Source organism: Trachinotus anak, unplaced genomic scaffold (genome assembly GCF_046630095.1).
Source record: "Trachinotus anak isolate AG129_WGS33_773 ecotype Australia unplaced genomic scaffold, CSIRO_AGI_Tana_v1 ptg000001l, whole genome shotgun sequence".
NCBI classification, from domain to species: domain Eukaryota; kingdom Metazoa; phylum Chordata; class Actinopteri; order Carangiformes; family Carangidae; genus Trachinotus; species Trachinotus anak.
This window is the reverse complement of record NW_027273852.1, coordinates 11,864,472-11,883,574: the sequence shown is the minus strand read 5'-3', so window position 1 is coordinate 11,883,574 and position 19,103 is coordinate 11,864,472. Positions and strand designations below refer to the sequence as shown.

The following is a 19,103-nucleotide window of genomic DNA, read 5'->3' as shown; positions in this document are numbered from 1 at the left end:
TAAATCTCCTTAAATTGAAACAAAAATTAAAAACATATCTTTCCTCACAGTCTAACAGAATCACACATATATGATATAAACAGAAGTGCTTCTTCCACCGCTTAGTTGAAGTCATATGATGTTTACACTGAGTGAAATATTCAAACTCCACACACCATGCTGCAGCATTTACATTGAATTGGAATATCCTGGGTAACTCGTGCATCATCAAATACACACATTTCTCCACAATCAGCCCTGACACATTTGGTAAATTCTCCCCTGGATCTTAAATACTTTTTTGTAGGTTTTAACAATGCTAATATGAGATATAATGTTATAACCACCAGTTTCCCTCCAGCATTTAAGAGGTCAGGTTCCAACTTTTTCAAAATACAACCTTCTCAAATTACACCGTACAAGCACAGTGAATTTGTAGTGTTTTTGTAGGGGAAATGAGTTTAAACTATTTCTCCTGGTCCAGCCACAGTTAGTGATTAGTTCTAACAACAAGATTGAATTTTACATAAATGTCTTGCTTAGTGCATCTTGCAGTGACTCCAGGTGCAGCATCACACCCAGAATCAGTGGTGGAGTAACTATTTAGTAAAAATTGCAACAGTGCAATATAAAAAAATACTCCATTACAAGTAACAGTCCTGCATTTAAAGTATCATAGACATATTATCAGAAAAATGTACTTAAAGTAAAATGACTTTAAAGTAGCTTCACAGTGGGGAGCTCTGCAAAAGAACTATGCCCAAAAGGCATGCGCTCTACCAGGTGAGCCACCAGGGTGCACCAAAGTAACATGAAATGGAAAGTATAAATATCTCAGATTTTTACCTAAGTACAGTACATGTATAAATACACTTACTTTTAATGATAACCTGTGAGTTTGAGTCAGTTTGAAAAAGGTTTAGATGCAAAATCAGTGACCAGGGATCAAAATCAGCTGCACTCTCACCTTAGGTCCATCTCTGCCATTTGGTCCCGTTTCACCAAGATCCCCCTGAACAAGAGGTGTAATCATCAAGTTATAAAAAGGCATTTTATTCTAACTTGATAATACAATAATGACACAAAACTCATCCTTCACACAAACATACCCTTGGTCCAGGACTCCCATCAGCACCCGGTACACCCTAGAACAGCATCAAAAAGCAGAGCATGAAATGAACTCAACACAACAGCTACTCACATCTTCTACTTAAGCACAAACACCAGTCCCACAGAATATTCAAAATAATCCATTAAAAGTAAAAGGAAGGAGTTTTGCTGAAATGTGTTGAAAATAACTGTGCTAACCCGTATTCCAGGGAATCCCATTACACCAGTTTCTCCTTTGTTGTTTGCCTGAAATTAACCAACCAAAAGAAGAGATCAATGACATGCTGAATTGTGAATGTTAGTGTCTGTGTATGCGTGTATAAATGCATGGAAATGTGTATGGTTGCCAATGAGTGATTAAATACCGGATCTCCTATTTCTCCTTTCGGACCTTTTTCACCACGAATTCCCTAAAATAATGACAGTAGAATATTTTTGTGGTAAATACATCAGTGTTTGTCACACTTCTGGTTATAATTCTTAATTTACCGACCATCTTTGACTGTTATTAAAGCAGGGTAATGAATAAAGATGTTGCTGATGTACAGACCGGGGGTCCAGGTGGTCCATAGGGGGGCAGAGTGAGTGGATGAGTAGAGTTTCCTGGTGGCCCCGGTGGTCCGGTGTCTCCCTGTGGTGTAGAAAGTGCAACAATAGTCAGACAGCTCAGTGAAACCAATCATCATCAGCTACTCAAATCTTCTACTTTAGCAGTAAAAGTCCTGCGGGCAAAATACTATGAGTGGATTTACAGAAATATTAGCAACAAATAAAAGTAAAAGTCAACATGCAGAAAAATTGCTGGCAGATTTTGAAATTACAAAATTGTTAATACTGATGCTTCCATTGTGTAATTTGTCAGAAGTCATCTTTAACAATGTATTGTATTTTATACATCTACAGCTGGCAGATATATGTAGTGGAGTAAAGTAAACTTGAGTATAATACAGGAGCAAATGTACTCCGTCACTGTAAATCATTGCATGGGAATGTACAGCTCTCAAAATGAAGTGGGTCAAGTGATTTATAGCCTAAATGAATTCAGGGTTTTTCATGTAACAACTGGCTAATAGATATTAGCAATGCAATGGACAAACATGATCTCTCACCTGAGATCCTTTGGCTCCCTTAATCACTTTGGTCATAGTGCCCTGCCCCAGACAAACAAAAAACACCTGAAGTTGCCTTCATAAAGTCCAGATCTAATTTGCTTTGGTTCATATGCTTACAAGGTATAAGATGATGATTTAAACAGTATAAATACAGAGTCATAAAGCAAATATGTATTATTACATTACATTATATTTTATCTTGTTACATTACCTTTGGTCCTCTGAGACCTGGAGGCCCTGGGGGACCCTTGCAGAAGACAAAAAACAGGATCCTCATAAGCACTTTGTATCATATTATAACCAAATGCACTCACACACACATGCACATACTTACCTTTGGTCCCGGAAAGCCGCTGTTACCGGGCCATCCTGGGTTTCCTCGGGGCCCCTGGCAAAAATCAAATGAGAGACAGTAGATGGGAAAGACTGTGATTGGGGAAAAGTGAGTTTGAAATGATTAATTGAATTGAATTTATCTTACAATTATTCCATGGGTTCCTGGTATGCCTGGATCTCCCTGTGGATGGATGTTCAAAGATTTGTGAAGTTAATCAGCTCTGTTGTAGCTGTATCATAAATACAATTTTATGGAACCAGGTGTCCCTCAGGACAAAAGTGGTATTTAGTGTGAACTTCTCTTCCTCACCCTGAAACGCTCCATGAACACACTCAGCTCCAGGGAGTCTCCCTTCTCTCCCTTCCTGCCCGGGTTACCCTTAGAAATGGAAACAAAAGGACAGAGATTAATGGTCAGGAAGTCAAACTTGTATGTATTTTACAAATCACTAACTGGACAAGTTTGGAGTAACACATACAGAAAAACCAGGTGAGCCATTATAACCGGGTTGTCCCGGAAACCCTGGTTCTCCCTTGGTTCCGTTACAGCCGTCTGCACCTGGCTTCCCCCTGGGCCCAGCCTGTCCTGGGTGGCCCTGCAGAGCGGACATCAAATTAAAACAGTCAGAACACATCAATACAATAGAATCAATACTCTGTCAACGTACACACTGATGGATGGACTTACAGGTATGCCATCGTTTCCAGAAAACCCAGGAACACCTGTCATTCCCTGTGGAGCAACAAGAACCATCCATTAAAAAAAGTCACTATAATATTTTTAATAATTATTCAAAAAACAAAACAAAACAAAAGAAAAACAAGAGAGAAGGATATTTTACCACATTTCCTTTAGGACCTATGATGCCACCACGGCCTACATCGCCCTTTAGCCCCTTTGGTCCTTGGATGCCTGGATCACCTTGTCTTCCTGGAGGCCCCTGTGGACCCTGTTGACCAACCGGCCCAGGGTGACCCTGAGATTGGGGAGGTAAAAAAAAAAGAAAAGTTAATTAACATTATGTGGAAGATAAAATACTTCTAATAAACTATCAGCTTGTGCACATTGGCTTACCCTATAGTTTAATTTATAAGAATTAATCACATTTTGATTTTTCTGTTTCAATAATGTCATGAGTGTTGGAAGTTTAACAAAAGCTATGCAAACAATGGAAATACCTGGCTAACAAAATATGTAAACTTATCTGTTGAAACAGAGGGATTAGAAGAGAAGGTTTGAAAAAAGGACAAGTGTTATCAAGTGTTTAGAAGAAAAGCATCACAACAATGCAAAAAGGGTGTAACAAGACTTACAGTAAAAAAATAAGATTTAAATAGATTATAAGATTTCTCACATTTGTACATGGATTTTTTTTTCTTCTATTGCTTGTTTGCATCACAAGAGGGAGACATACACTTTTCTTTTTCTAGTAAAGTCCTCTCCGTCAGCACTCCTGGCTCTCTACAGCCACCCAGTGCCCAAACACAGAAACTGCTGGAAGAAAGGCTTGGGGACTTTAAACGAGAGAAACAAGTGAAGATCTAAAGAATACATTTCAGTATCACTTCACTTGACTGACTTGAAGTTCTTTTCAACTTTTTAGGAATAGAACGAGCAGACAAAGCCTAGAGACTCTGACACACTATGTACTTAATATAGTCTTGCTCACGGTGACCAAGCAAAATTTAAAGGCTGTTCAAAGGGCTGTTCAGAGAGTATTTTAATCACTGACTCTTTAAATCTGCAGACAGGTCCGTAATCTACAAGCTAAATATATCAATTTGATTATGATACTCAGAGTGATGAGAGAGAAAAGACAGGCTGGCAGATAGGAAGAAAGGAAAATGTGAGTCTGGCAGTGGAAGTGTGTCTTTTCTCCGAGCCATACCTCTGCTACCGTTTTAAACATCTCATTTTTATCTCCTAATTGCCTCTCCTGTTCGCCAGGATCGCTGCTGCATTTAGACAAAGACAACAGCAGGATACAAAGCAAACACACAAGGGTCCTGAATATCAAGGTGTGTGAGGGCAGGGAGCGTCAACTAAAATGTCAGGTAGAATCCCTTGAGAGGTTGAAAACAGGTGCTTACAACACATTCACACATCACCCAGTGATTCCCAGTTGTTGTTACTGTCATTCACACGGCTGGGGGAGATGCTCGAGGGGGGGCAGAAAGTAGATGAGTGTTGGTGGGACACTACCCATGAAGGTCAGAAAAAAAAATCACGTGAGAATGAAGATACCATGGGAATTTGTTGTGTTTGTATGGTCTGGCAGTTCATAGGGTCAGTAAGTGATGACCTCTGAGGTTTGGGGGTCTTACAGTGTTCCTGTGAGAACCAACAAACACAGTGATATTGTTTGTCCCCAGACAGGGATGCTCTGGGCTTTGTTATATGAAGCTAGAGCCAAGGGTCTCAGAGGAATTAATAAAACTGCAGGGAGCCTAAACAATGTCAAACAACAATTCAAACAAGCTGAAAGACAAATCAGATGCAGATAGTGTGAGATAAATCCTCATACAAATGATGGCTAGATGCTCGTACACTTGTAAATGCAGCCTGTGTGCATCCTCCAACAGGAGGTGTGTGTTTTGTCTCTGCTTCAATCTCCAGCAGCTGTTGCCTACAGAGCAGACAACAGACACACAACAGTCCTGTCAAAACAACTCAAACTGTGGTCTGTGTTGTTATTTTTTTACATTTACAAGTGAAAAAAGCCAGAGGACTGGGCTGATTAGACAGTCAGAAGTTCAGTCATGATATGATAACATCAGTATATCTTGCCCACAGTGGCAATAAACATACTGGTTATTCTGCAATAATCATTTATGATAAATTATGGTGTTTCATCTTTAATCTTGGTATGTAACTGAGGAAAAAACAGACATTACAATGGGAAAGAAATTCTTCAAAAAGCATCTGATTAGCAGTATTATGAAGGATTTTCAGTTTTAAAGTCAACTGATATGAAACAGTGTGTGCCAGAGCGAGACTGCATGAGGTCCTTTTAAGACACACACAGAAAAAGGACCAGAAGTTTGCAGCTATGCCATGGCTATGACTCTATGAAGCTGTGCTGAGGCTCAGTTGTGCTTTGAGCTGAATGTTAACATTGTCATGCTGACATGCTCACAAAAACTGTAACTTGCTGATTGCTTAACTTAAGCAATAGACTTAAGTACTGGGCGACATAAGATTATGACCTAATGGTGGTGCTACTCCCTTCATGAGAAGTTGCTGTCTGTACCAAACTTGATGGCGCTTCATCTAATAGCTGTTGAGATAAAAGTGAAGGGGGGGGGGGGGCTCACTGTCATTAGGGTTCATTGTCTGGGGACCATCAATGTTTGTACCACATTTCATGGCACACCATCCATAAGTTGCTGAGAGATTTCAGTCTGGACCAAAGTGATGGATCTACCGACCAACTGAGGCATGCCAATTGTGTGGCTAAAACTGCGCAATAATCAAAATGTCAAAACAGTTATGAATGAGCAGAACCTTGAACAACCACAAATCAGTGGGACAGTGTCAAGATGTCTGCAAGAAAACAGCATGTTAACATCTCTGACTGTGGTGAGAAGGATGTGTCAGAGATGCCAGAGTATCCCTCAACAACAAAGTGCATCATAGCGCGGGGCCATTTGTGCCAGCCCTTGTACTGTTTGCTGCTTGGTGTTTGTAGAGGACAATAGTGATTCCCAATCCTCTTCATCATTAAATGTCGATTTGTTTTGTTTTGTTCGTTTTTCCATAATAACAAACAATATGGTCAGAATTCATAACTTGCACAAAAAAGCGCCACCTGTTTACTTTGCTATGAGTCCCTTACACTCTCTATTGTTATGGAGTTATGAAGTGGTGAACTGAGCCCATACACAGTAACAGTTGTAAATCATCATTCTCATTAAAAGGCTATTCATCAATGTGACTAATTTTTTGAAGACAAATGATTCTGTCAACGTAATAATTTCACAAGAATTCACACAGAGGGAAAAGCAAAATATACAGTGACAGAGGGGATGAGTTGAGTGAGCTGGAGTGGTGTTGTAATTCAAAAGTGTGTGCGTGTGTGTGTGTGTGTGTGTGTGTGTGTGTGTGCGCAACAACATAAGAGATCCCTATCTAGAGCACTTGCAAGGTACATTATGTGCATTGCAGACTATCTTCCTGCATGGCTTAACACTGGCCTGATAAATACAAGCCTCTTTCTATAGCTGATAACAGAGGAGATGTTGTGCATACTTGTGTTGTCTTACAACAAACAACAGCTCCAATACTGTAAACACTCATAAATAAAGGCACAGCAGGTAGATGCATAACTTTAGATCCCACATTAAAGCACAAAGTACTAGTAGTTCCTCATAGGTTTAGGTTTACATGTGTACCTATCTGGCCCCAAAGTTAGTTAAAGCACCATATTAATGGGTACCAAGCCCTTGCAAACCACCTCTACATTGATTTGGGTTCTGACTAGACTCCTTCAAATATGGTGAGTTACTGGATGGGAAGCCAGTGAGGGATCATGTTCGTATCAACCAGCAACTTGTTCTGGTTAGTCTGTTTGACCTGTGTCCAGGTGGAGTCACCACCAAGAAGGTATAATTGGTCAATCCACATGGGAGGAAAAGTGAAACTATAACACTGATTTTTCAGGCTATATTTCTCAAGGTAAAGTGGACTTCTTGTAGTTCTCTGGGGTGATCCCAATGAAATGTTTTTGTACTACAAAAGATACAAGTCTGCTCTACCTCCTCTTCCCATCTTGCAGCTTTTGAAACTCCCCAGCGGTCTAATATCACAATTGGGGGGCGCTGTGTCCAATGATTTTTGTAACTTTTCTACATTGACCATCTGACAATCACACCCACTTCACACAGTGCTTTGCTTGGTGTGCAGAAGTAGTGACAGACAGGATTTGAATGTCTCTCAAGCTCTCTTTTTCTCATTCTTCATTCTTGATTTTATTCTTCCAGATTTGTTTGCCTATGACTACTTTGTTTCAAACATACTAAAAGCTTGGATATGTCTAAATCAAACCAACCAGACCTTTTCCATATAGCACACTGTAGCCTGTTGTTAATTTACTACTCATCATCTCCCTTCTCCTCTATTCTCTCCTGAGCTGAATCTCTCTCCTGTCCTCCCCACTCTTTAATTACTGGTCCTCCACAGCTTCACCTCTGCCATACCTCTACACTCCCCATTCTTTTATACTTGCACTACTTCCACACAGCATTTCCTCCTCTCTCCTCCCTAAACTATCAGGAGTTCTTACATCTCTTTACATCAATAGTCCCCCTTTGTCTGTCTGTATACTTTCCCTTCCTGCCTCTCTAAAGAGTAACCAGCCAGCAACAGTTTATGTGGGGTAAAAAGAGGACATATAAGGTTGAAACAGCAAGAAAAACCACAAGAGATGACAAAAAAGCACAGGGAAGAGCAATGAAAAGCACTGAAACTGTCATCTAACCACTAGACATCTGAAAAATAAAGACTTTTGAGTCTTGATAGAGCAGCAGGTGGACGAACATGTAGCAGAAACCCTATGACTGACCCAGAAAGTAGACAGTTAGTGCAGATGAAAAAAAAGAAAGCATACAACTTGGGGCAGTAAAAGTTTTGAACCCATGTAAACGGCGAACCTGACATCTAGATCAGAGGAAGCTGAGTGATCTTCAAACATACATACCTTGGATTCACTAAAGGACACTGAACTAAGAAACATGCATGTCTGTTTAGGTCTGAGCTCCTCTCTGTCTTTGAAGAAAGGTCGTGACTTTACCAGATTATGAAGCTCAGGAAACATGTGCTGCCCTCTGTCCTTTTTCAGCAACTGTAGCTGTCTGTGCTCCTTTATTTTTCTTTCCGACACAGCCGGCTCACGTCATACCTTCAGCCGCATATCTCGTGAGCTCCATAATGAGATACGATGAGCCATCAATCAGCAGTCGAATCTACTTAAGTCACAGGGGGACGAGAGGGAAATGAGGCAGGCAGAAACTAGATCACAGCTGACCAATACCCTCCGCAACTTTTGATTGAACTTTTGAACCTAGGTATTGTAGGTCTTGAAGTGAGGCCAATTTTATTTACTGTATAGAGCCACAAAAAATGCAAATCTGTCTTGGCGGGCTAGGGTGTACAACATATGACAACCCCAGTCCTTTGCTCTTTAATTTAAATAAGGAAAAATGGTAAATTGTTAAGTTTTGGGATTTGTTGGTTGGACAAAACAAGCTATTTAAACCAAATGATGAATCATTTACAGAGACTAATTGACAGAATAATTGATTGGTAGAAATAAGACCAAATATGAATTGAGTTTAATTCTTCACTTTCACTTCCATATTGATCTGTAACACATATTTCTTTGTCTTACAGTACGTGCGCTTTCACTCGTTTGCTTGATGATACAGTATTTCTTTTTTAAATTTCTCCCCAAATACCTTCTTTATGATATTTATGCCCAAAATCATGAACACTCTCTTATCTACACAACCTGCTAGACTGGCTGCTCTTTATAATAATTATTACTGGTACTATCATTGCTGAATCAATAACATTGGTCACATCACCGTGGCAACTGAGGAAACATAGAGTCAGGCCTGTCTGTAAACAGTCACGAACACACACACACACACACACACACACTTGCTTGCTTTTATGGCATAAATTATAATTTGAACCTTTATTTGGATAAAAGTGTGTGTGTGTGTGTTTCTGTGTGTGTGTGTGTGTCTGTGTGTGTGTGTGTGTGTGTGTGTGTGTTTCTGTGTGTTTGTAACTGTTTACAGGCAGGCATGAGTCCATGTTTCCTCTGTTGCCACGGTCTAGGTGTCATTACGCCGTGAGCCAGTGTGTAACTCACTTTGTAAGGAAGTTGTGCATTTTAGATAAGAGCTTAATTTTCAAAATGACAACAATGAAATTTTCAAAATTATACATTCCTGAAATTTGAATGGCTTTTATGCTTTTATGGATGTTTCATGGTTAGAATGACAGTGGTCACTTCCCTTTACAACACACATTTAAGGTCTCAGCTCCAGGCACACTGCTATGGTGGGGTGAGATCAGGAAACGTCACACAGTGAGACAAATAACAGGAACTCAAGACAGACTGGTAATAGAGAGGTATGTGTCAGGAGGAAAAACATAGACTGAGCTTACAAGATTAAACTGCAAAAAGAATAGAAGAGTAGAGACAGCAATGGCAACAAAACAAACAAATTTACACAAAAAAAAGTAGGATTTTTAAGCGGAGAATGATTATAAACATGCCTCGGTCTTTTCTGCCAACTGGTGTCTGCTTTTTATCTGATCACTTCTCACCTCATTTGAAGGGCATATGTCAACAAAGTGACTGAGGCTAAACTGTGGGCTGATGGGATGACGACAGGGCAAAGATGTTAATCTGTTTTTCTTTAGAGAACGAGCCAAAAGTCAAGCAACGGTTAGGGACAGCGGACACACAGCAGGTAAATGTAAGATCTTAGAAACTGTACACTACTGTTTTCCTAGTTATCCCTCTACCACAGCATTTTTTAAATTTTTACCTAAGTGTAACTCCTTCTTTCATATATCATACACGTCACTGACGGTGAGATGCCCCAGCTCTATCTGTTGCAGCTGTAGGAATGTGTGAGGAGGATTTTGGACACTCTCCTCCAGTCAAACTTGACAGGTGAGAGTCTGGATGAGGAGAGAGCTGGTGCCCACTGAACAGCTGAGGTTTACAGTTGATATCTACCAAATAAACAAGGCACTGAGTGCTGTTGTGGTGCTGCATGGTGGAAGGTGACTTTTCACAACTGAATAATAAACCCCAGAGGTTTTAAAGATTAAAGGGTCTGTTTGCCTAAATTAAACAGGAAACATATTTTCTCACATACATAGCTCTTTTTGTGCATAGCTCTTTTCCCACCACTTCAGTGAAGTGGATGTGAATGGATTTCACTTGTGGTGCTCACAGCCATGAAAGGTTACATTTAAAAACTAAACAGCTACATCGCTCTAGAAACAAGGGCCCTGTTACTTCAGAAAAACATAACAAACATGCTCTTAGCACTTCCAGTTCCAATAAAACTGTTCACAAAACTGTGGACTGTAAATCTAAATACAAATCTTACTACTTAAGTTAAAATGTAAACAAACACATGCTAATGTATGGAAGTTTGTGCAGTTTCCCAAGTTTTCTTAGTCCAATTGGATGTCCACTTCACTACAGCAGTTAACCTCAGCGATGGCCTTCATGGCATCTCACCCTTATCAACAAATCTCTGAGAAAATCCCTGCTCTTCACACTGTATAAAAAGCAGTAACCATATTCCTCTCCCTGTGCGTACGTGGGTGTGTTTGCATTTCTCATTCCTAAATCACAGATCTATTAAAAGTTCCCCTGTCTGACACCATAAATTTCATCTGGGTCCAGACTGTCCCCCAGGGTGGACGGTTTGGGAATGACCCACTGAGAACAGGATGGGAACACGCAGCCCAGTGCACACACCTCTGACCTCAAAAAAAATAAATCAATAAACAACTGGTCGGAAGCTCCCTCTGTTATTCTATCTGTCTGCCTGGAAAAACTGGAAACTACAAAGGACATTTTGAGTCACTGATTAAAACTGATTAAAACAGATAGAAAGGGTCAACAGAGATAAGAGATTTGATAAATCACAGGAAAATGTCATGTCTTGGAGGCAACTATTAAAACAGTCAAGACCTTGACATTCCTTACATATTTTACCTTTTCTTGGATTAAACATCTTCTGTTTTCGATTTGTCTTGTCATGTAGCTCCATCATAAGGAAGATGTTTGCTTTGGCGGACTATATTTAGTCCATGACTGAGCCTCTATCTTCAGGATGCACTTGCATGCACATGTTAGCTATTTTAAAAACCTTCATTCATTCACATATAAACTGTGCCTCCATGCCTGTTTTTCGTGGTTATTCAACTCTGTGTTTACAAAGCTAACACCTACAGTGTGGCTTGCCCCTCTAGTGTTTGTATATACTGTATCTCCTCAGAAATAACACTGGAATCTAAACAGAAGGTGATGTTGTTACGGACAACTGATGCAATGTGAACTTTATCCTCTGATGTCATCAATGTGGGACAAGGAGCTGACAGTCCCGTACCTCCACAGCAGCATCCACAGACCGGAGTGGGTGCTTTTACATTCACACAACACTCAGTCGTGTAAACTCCTCCTAATGAACTTAAAATCCTGGTGAGTGTCTCTGTGAGCTGCCTGCTGCAGGAATGCAAACTGGAGAGTATTTATAGTATAAATCAAACTTTATTTATATAGCACCTTTCATACAAGTCAAATGCAATTCAAAGTGCTTTACAAGTGACAAATGCACATAGAATTGTGAGGATATTATAAGGCACTACATTAAAGCCAGACGCTTGAAAATATCAATAGTTTCAGCTTCTCTTGGTTCCTGTGGAAGATGATCGAGCAGCTCGGAGCATAATGGTGGAAAGCAGCATCACCATCACTGTTTTCCGACGGCTAAAAGAGAAGAACCAGAGGATCTCAGGGGCCTACTCGTTTGAAGATAGGTGTAATGTGTGCTCTCTTTCTGGTCTGTGCTCGTGCAGCAGAATTATGGATTAATTAGCTGATTTATCACAGTCTTTGTTAGACCAGAAAGGACAGCATGGGGTTGGCCGATTATATACACGAAAAAAAGAGAGCTTGTGAGACAAGTTAAAATTCTGCCAAATTCAAATCTCCGCACAACCAGCCAATCGCTGCATGAGGTGGAAGTAAGTGTTGGATTGTTCTGAACTGATCTGCTTCCTGCATCCTTCAGAAGAAATAACTGAAAGACTTGAATCAAGAGAATGAGGGAAGAAAGAAGGAAGTAGATAAGAACAAATGCAGGAAGGAAAGGTGGTGTGAAAAAGGGAGGTAAGGGGGAAAGAATGGTTTATGGAGGGAAGAAAAAGAAGAAGGAATGAATTAACCTGAGGAAAGAAATATGTATAAAGGAAGATGTGTGTGTGAGGAAAAGAGGAAGAAATATAGAAAAGAGGGAAATTAAGTAAGAAATAAAGGAAACAAGGACAGATACAAAGTAGGAGAAGAAAGGTTCTGGAAGGCGAATGACAGCACGTGAACACCGAATGCCTCTCTGAATCCCACAGTCAGGCTCAGATACTTTGGTGGATGTGGCCCCAACTGCTCTGTGACCCAGCTGAAATGTTTTTCTTGGACACATTTTTCTTGGACTCATTTCCTGAAGATCCGCATCCCTTCTACATGATCCCCTGGGGGGAAGCGGGGCTCAGCTCCCCTGAAGGAGTAGGGGGAATTAGGGGTTAGGGTACAGGCTTGAGGGGCTCCGTCCGGAGGAGAAGAGGGTTTTCTTAAATGGATGCCCTGAGGAGGACTCAGGCAGAATAAATAAACATCTGTAGATGATGTTTAGATATCTATTAGAGCATGTTTAGATCTCCTGCTCGTAGTCAGGGAGGTCAGCTTTCTGTTAACCCCTGATGGGAATAAAATGTCCTACTTCTGAAAATCCTTGATGACCGTGGTGCATCAGAGCGGATATAAAACGATACACTGAGACCATACTGGCTACAGGTAGAACACAGATTTATGAAAATCAGTATCTAATGCGGAATTATCTGTGAGACAGATAAATTGTGGTGCTGCCATGGAAACAAACCTTGAGTCAGATTTATGAAAACATCACGTTCTCCGCCGCACAATAACAAGTTCCTCTGACTCATCAGCTTAAAATGTCTCATGTGCAAAGAGAGAGATGAAGTAGAGGGATAAAAACGGATGACATTCAGACAAACATAAGTCATTTGTTGTCACTTGCTTTGTTTCTCAAGGAGGCCTGCTGCTCTTTGTTTAGCAAGTGGGTTGGCTGCTCTGTGCCTAGTTTACATTAGAATTAATGTGTTTAGGCTCTGAGCTAATTTCTGCATGCACATGTGTCATTTTCACTGAGCACGTGCTCACGCATGTGCCAGAGATCTGACAGCATCCAGATCGGAGTGAGGGGGCTGCTAATGACCGGTGGTTGGACTGGAGTGTGCGTGTGTGTGAGAGTCTGCATGTGTACCGAGGGTGTGTGTTGAAGATCAAGACTCAAGGGGGGATCCAGGGCTGAGAACAGAACAGCTTGGACCTCCAGCTATCCCAGGGGTCTCTGGGGCCCGACACCTGTGCTATTGCCTCATGCCAGAGGAATGAGACGTCTCAAGTCTGTGGTCCAAGCACATGTGTGTCTAAACAGGTCACAGCTGCAGCCTGTGTGTATGTGTGTGTGTGTGTGTGTGTGTGTGTGTGTGTGTGTGTGTGTGAGAAAGAGCGAGACATGGCGCACACCCTCAAATGAGGTGTTGCCCTCACCTCAGAGACCAACCACCTGTGTGCCTGTATCAGGTGTCAGTATGTGTCTGGGTGTAATGAGGTAACCATGGGTGTGTTGTCTCTATGATCCCACTGTTGCATTTATCACTGTGCCATAATGTCTTTACACCTTCCATACAGTGGATCACCCAGAGCGCAGTGTCCTTCCTTGTGTTTATAAAAGCTCGACTTCCTCAACAAAGCTGTTCTCTGACATTGTACATCACACCCAAAGGCTCACAGGTATGTATACTGTGGTGTGAAACAGTTTGAGAGGCCACAGGAGTAATGCTGAAGTGTGAGAAAGTAGTTTTATATTTATTTTTTTGTATTCTTTATTAGATGTGATTTTGACCTAAAAACTGATTAAAAAAAACATGTAACAGTAAAAACAACATGATCACTTGTCGAATATCAGTAAAAATAACAATGAAAGCTTTAGTGTTAAAATGAGTAGTTGACTGAGTTTGTCAACAGATAATTAACTGCCAACTTTTCCTGATAACTGTTTTATCACATTATTACTTAATCAAGCAAAAATGCCACACATACAGGATACCGTGCTGCCTTCCTCTAATTTACATAATTACAAAATGTACTCTTTTATTTCGTCTTAACTGGATAGTTGTATACTTTTACAACATTTCAGCTGGATATTGTGTATATTCTCATGGTATTTCACAGCTGTCTTTGTTGGTTGTTTGTTTTCATTGTCTTAACAATGACTTATGCTTCCCTCTTTGCCAGGTCTCTCTTGCAAAAAAGAATTTTGATCTCAGTGTGAAATAGGGGAAAATAAGTAAATAAATCAAAGGTCCCATGCATTACACTTTTCTTGGATTGTATTTGAAGTTTTGATGTGCTTAAAAATATATATTTGTAGATTTCAGTACCAAAAACCATGTAATTTTACATCTCCTCTCTCAGGCTTCTGTCTGGAGCTCTAACAGGTCCATGTAAGTGCATATGCTCTGACCAGGCAAGTCGCTGGTTCAACTCCCGACCAGCCAACTCCCCTCTCTCTCCACCTCATTTCTTGTCACTATACACTGTCCTGTCTAATAATGGTGCAAAAATGCCCCAAAATGCCCCACCATTCAAAACACTATTAGAAAAACTGCTTGACAAATGGTTATAAAGAAAATAAAACAACAGACAGCAATGGGAAAACTCAAGTTTGGAAATTGAGATTTATAGTCAAATACCCAGCTGTGATGTTGGCTCTGTTTGACATGGACCTCAGCCAGTCACATTAGTGTTAGGGATACCCATGTAATCCTCAAGGTCTCTTTCTGCACCCTCCGACCCATCCAGCTGGCCTGGCCCACAGTCCAATTTTGCCATCCTGGAAAGTTTTTTTCATTGTCCCACATGGGGATGCAAAACCCGCCATTCCAGCTGCAATACACATTCCTGGATAGTTGGCAATGGAGCAAATCTGGACAAAGGTCCATGCATGTATATGGTTTATCTACTAAATGAATGGGGTGAGTATCTTCAGTATATATAAAAATTACATTAAGTTGACATTCCTCGTTTCAGTGATACGTTGATACATTTTACCTGTTTGACCTTATACCACGTCCTGCCTATTAGTGACCTCTGTATGAGAAGGTTTAGAGGAGATCTAACTCAACTGTTTCCTCTGCAGCAGTCCCCCAGTGTAAATTTCACCCCAGGGTCTGATGGGGAACACATGCCATTGCTGTGGTGACCCAAAACTCTGGTCACATTTTTCCTACAGCCCTGAGGACCCTCTTTGTCGACCATAACATTTCCTGACTGCTGTCTGCAAATCAAATGCAAACCTCCCACAGGGGAACAGCGTTAACACCTTAGTTTCCGAACTTTCCTTTTCTACGAATACAGACTAGACACACCTGATTGATGTGGAAAACATGGTGTGTGTCTGCATGTGTTTTTCAGTGAGAGGAAGATTGACTGAACTGGCAACAGACGGCGTTCACAGGAGAATAGCGTGTGAACAGTTCCAGCTTGTCCGAAGACATAAAAGGAGCTTACTGGCAAGTTTTTCAGTGAGTAGTGTGTATGTATGATTAATCCCATGGGGCAACAATCTCCCAGCCGCAACACGAAATAGAATATCTCAGAATATCTTATTGCACTTAATTGGTTTCACCTCGGTTACACCCGCACCATGTGCTCTGCCTGATGACAGCAGAGTCAGGTGGCAGCCAGAGTCTACTGCCCAAATACATACAAGGTCCCACAAATGCTGGACTACTGAATGAGTGTATTGTCAGTAGCTATAACTAATCTGTTTTCCTGCCTTAAGATAGATAATATGATGGTGACAGCATCATCGTCATTGAATATAACAAAAGCACTGCTTTTCACTTTCATGGTTATAGAGGTCAAGGCTTTCAGGATGAGGTTGTTTGGCAAACATAATTTCATCTCATGCAACAAGCAAACCTCCGAAAATACATAACAGAGCAGGACAGAGCTGCTAACATTAGCCTTCACTCTAAAATGCTGAAAGTAGCATCAAGAAGTAGCTTCCACATAGTGGGGAGATCCAACACAGAGGATGCCTCAGTCCTGAAAGGGGCTTTTTTAAAACATAACCTGTAACCCCACAAAAATGTTCTTTTGTTAGCTAATGAAATTGCAAATATCACTGGGTTAGCTGATCAGACAGGCATGCTTTACATTAGAGCAGACAAACACACATCCATTCCTAATGTACTTTTTGTCTTGTGTTTTTTTTTTGGTTTAGGGCAGGCTAGAATAAAAGATGCAGACCTCCAAACTTGATGCTGAGTATCACTCTGTCTACAGTGACATACACACATTAACATGTAGAGAAATACAAAACTTCACAGGCCGGCAATTTCTAGTTAAGTTTGCAAAGATATGATTGTTTGGGATGACTGTTTGGGATGTCTTGGTAAATGCTCAATATTTGCTTTCATGACTGAAGTGCTTTATAATTACTAGATTTTTAATAATAGTATATACCCATTTGTGTGTGTTACCCTGTGTTTGTGTATATATGCGAGTGTAATAATGTGTGTGCGTCTTTTACAAAGAGATGCTTCTTTGTGCACAGCAACAGTAGCCCTTTTGTTCATAAACAGCACCCATCATCTTAAAATGTGAGAGTGAGCCACTTTTATAGGCTCTTAAAGCCGGACCACAGCTGGGTGCAGGACGGTGGGTCAAAGTCGTCTTTGACAGTAACGTAAAAACAGAGAAAGGGATGGGGAAAAGAATTTCTTTTGACTGTAGAGGCAGACGAAGATGTCATTGGAGAAATATGATGTGATCTTGTGACGTTCAGTATCTGAGCTATGGGGAATATTTTCTAACTGAGAGCTGCACTATAGTGTCGGCCAGCTTGTTTGTTGTCCTTCAGGTGAGGTTCATCTTTCCATAGGTCATTAAGGTGGCAAACTCATAACCAAAAACATACACATTTAAAAACTGCTTTAATTAAATGAATGACGGCCTATGTATAATGTGAAATGGGTCACTTATAATGATAAACCGAAAGCAAATCATCACCAACTCTGCAGATCTCCTCAGCTCTATGGATTGCTGTTTAGCTCATTGTTTTGGGTTTAGGGCACATATTTTATTACTTCCACTGATGTTGTGAAGATGCAGCAGGCAGCTGTTTTCAGCAAAAATCATCCTGATAAACCCTAAGTTATCTACCCATCACCAAACAGCAGGCAGACAAGTTTCGTGACTAGCTGATGGATCATGTAGCAGCTAAAGAGCCAGATATTTTTCTCAGGAACTGGCAGATACTAAAACAGAAAATTTGAAACAGAGAGTTTGAGTTGTCAGGCGGTCACAAACATGACTCCAAAATGAATGATAAATGTAGCTGTGTCTGCTGGATGTCTAAATAAGCAACTGCTTGTGAATGGGTTCACCGTAACAACTTTGTAAGATATTGTAATTGATAATATTGTTGTGTTTGTAGGTTGTTGTCATGCCTGCAAGAAAAAAAATATACTTTGCAATTATTTTACTTGTGAACAACTTTCACATCCAATAAGATCTGTCCTGTTATGACCATTACTTGTTGGGTTATGCTTCATCTCGGCAACTGTGTTCCTCCAAGGAGTGTCGTCTGGCATTGCCATCCCTACACGCAATCCTGACTGTTCTCCTGTGTGGGTCCCCGATGGTGGAATAAGCTATCGAATACGATCTAACTCTAACTAGTACTTACTATGCACTTCTCTACCTGATTTCCTGGCTCATATTGAATAGCTGTGGTACTTAAAACTTACGCCAAGGTCTCCTAGTGCACTGAAGCTTTAGTGTTGTCCCTCACTTGTAAGTCGCTGTGGATAAAAGCGTCGGCCATATGAGTAAATGTAAATGTAATGTAGCATAAACCCATGCTCAGCTCAAACTTTTTTGTATTTCAGTTTAAGTAGTTCCCCCCCGCCCCCTTTTTTTTTTTAAGTTTGTTGTAACATTGCTAAACATATTTTTGTTATTGTTGTGCTTATTATTTCTTTGCTCTGTGTGCAGTATGCAGATAGTTCTGAGTCTAGGAGGAGCGGTGAAACCAAACAAACCACATGAGGAATGTGTGAGCTCTGGAGATTTAACAAGCCAGTTACGAGTTGGTGTTTCATGACTTCGTCTCACCATGACCTCTAACAGCTTCACACAGTGGCTGAGATATCTCTAAAATCCCTGACCTGTCACAACAGCTACCAATGACATTTCTCTCCATCTTTTGCCTGCTTCTGTACATCTTTGCGCTGTATTAACACACACAAACAGCTGGTTAGTGTATGTTTGTCTGAGTGCCTCCCCAGACGTGTCCCACCGCTCCACAGCTTTAATTTTGACACAGGATAAAGCCAGCCTGGAATCCCCTGCTGAATTCCTCTCTCCAACAATCTTATGAAAAGAAAATCCTCCCATCCGAGAGTTTTAGTGATAGCAGCAGGTTTGTAACTTCCCTCCCCTCCCTTCCACTCTCGCATACACATGCACCATTTTTTCATCTTTACTCCACAGTTGGTAGTTTTTCCTTGAAAGGCACAGTCAAGGTCAGGGTCAGGGGAGGGCTCCTGATTGCAGGTTTGGAATGAGGGGCTTAAAACTGCCATTACATATCATGTCTTTAACTGACATGAGAAGCTACAACAAGCCCCTAATGCGAACCAGCAGGTTGGTAGTGCCA

General features: G+C 40.8%; 1 protein-coding gene across 2 annotated transcripts in view; it reads right to left on the bottom strand.

The window, feature by feature from the left end:
• col4a2 (collagen, type IV, alpha 2) overlaps positions 1 to 19,103 on the bottom strand; it is a 59,350-nt gene that overhangs the window by 15,125 nt on the left and 25,122 nt on the right. For both annotated transcript variants that reach the window (XM_071476577.1, XM_071476585.1), the window contains exons 5-17: positions 3,380 to 3,514; positions 3,226 to 3,270; positions 3,017 to 3,133; positions 2,848 to 2,916; positions 2,683 to 2,718; positions 2,536 to 2,589; positions 2,413 to 2,448; positions 2,199 to 2,240; positions 1,640 to 1,720; positions 1,455 to 1,499; positions 1,288 to 1,335; positions 1,089 to 1,124; positions 947 to 991 (exon numbers count right to left, since the gene is read on the bottom strand). In XM_071476577.1, the coding sequence (XP_071332678.1) occupies positions 947 to 991; positions 1,089 to 1,124; positions 1,288 to 1,335; positions 1,455 to 1,499; positions 1,640 to 1,720; positions 2,199 to 2,240; positions 2,413 to 2,448; positions 2,536 to 2,589; positions 2,683 to 2,718; positions 2,848 to 2,916; positions 3,017 to 3,133; positions 3,226 to 3,270; positions 3,380 to 3,514 (789 nt within the window). The remainder of the gene's footprint in view (positions 1 to 946; positions 992 to 1,088; positions 1,125 to 1,287; positions 1,336 to 1,454; positions 1,500 to 1,639; positions 1,721 to 2,198; positions 2,241 to 2,412; positions 2,449 to 2,535; positions 2,590 to 2,682; positions 2,719 to 2,847; positions 2,917 to 3,016; positions 3,134 to 3,225; positions 3,271 to 3,379; positions 3,515 to 19,103) is intronic.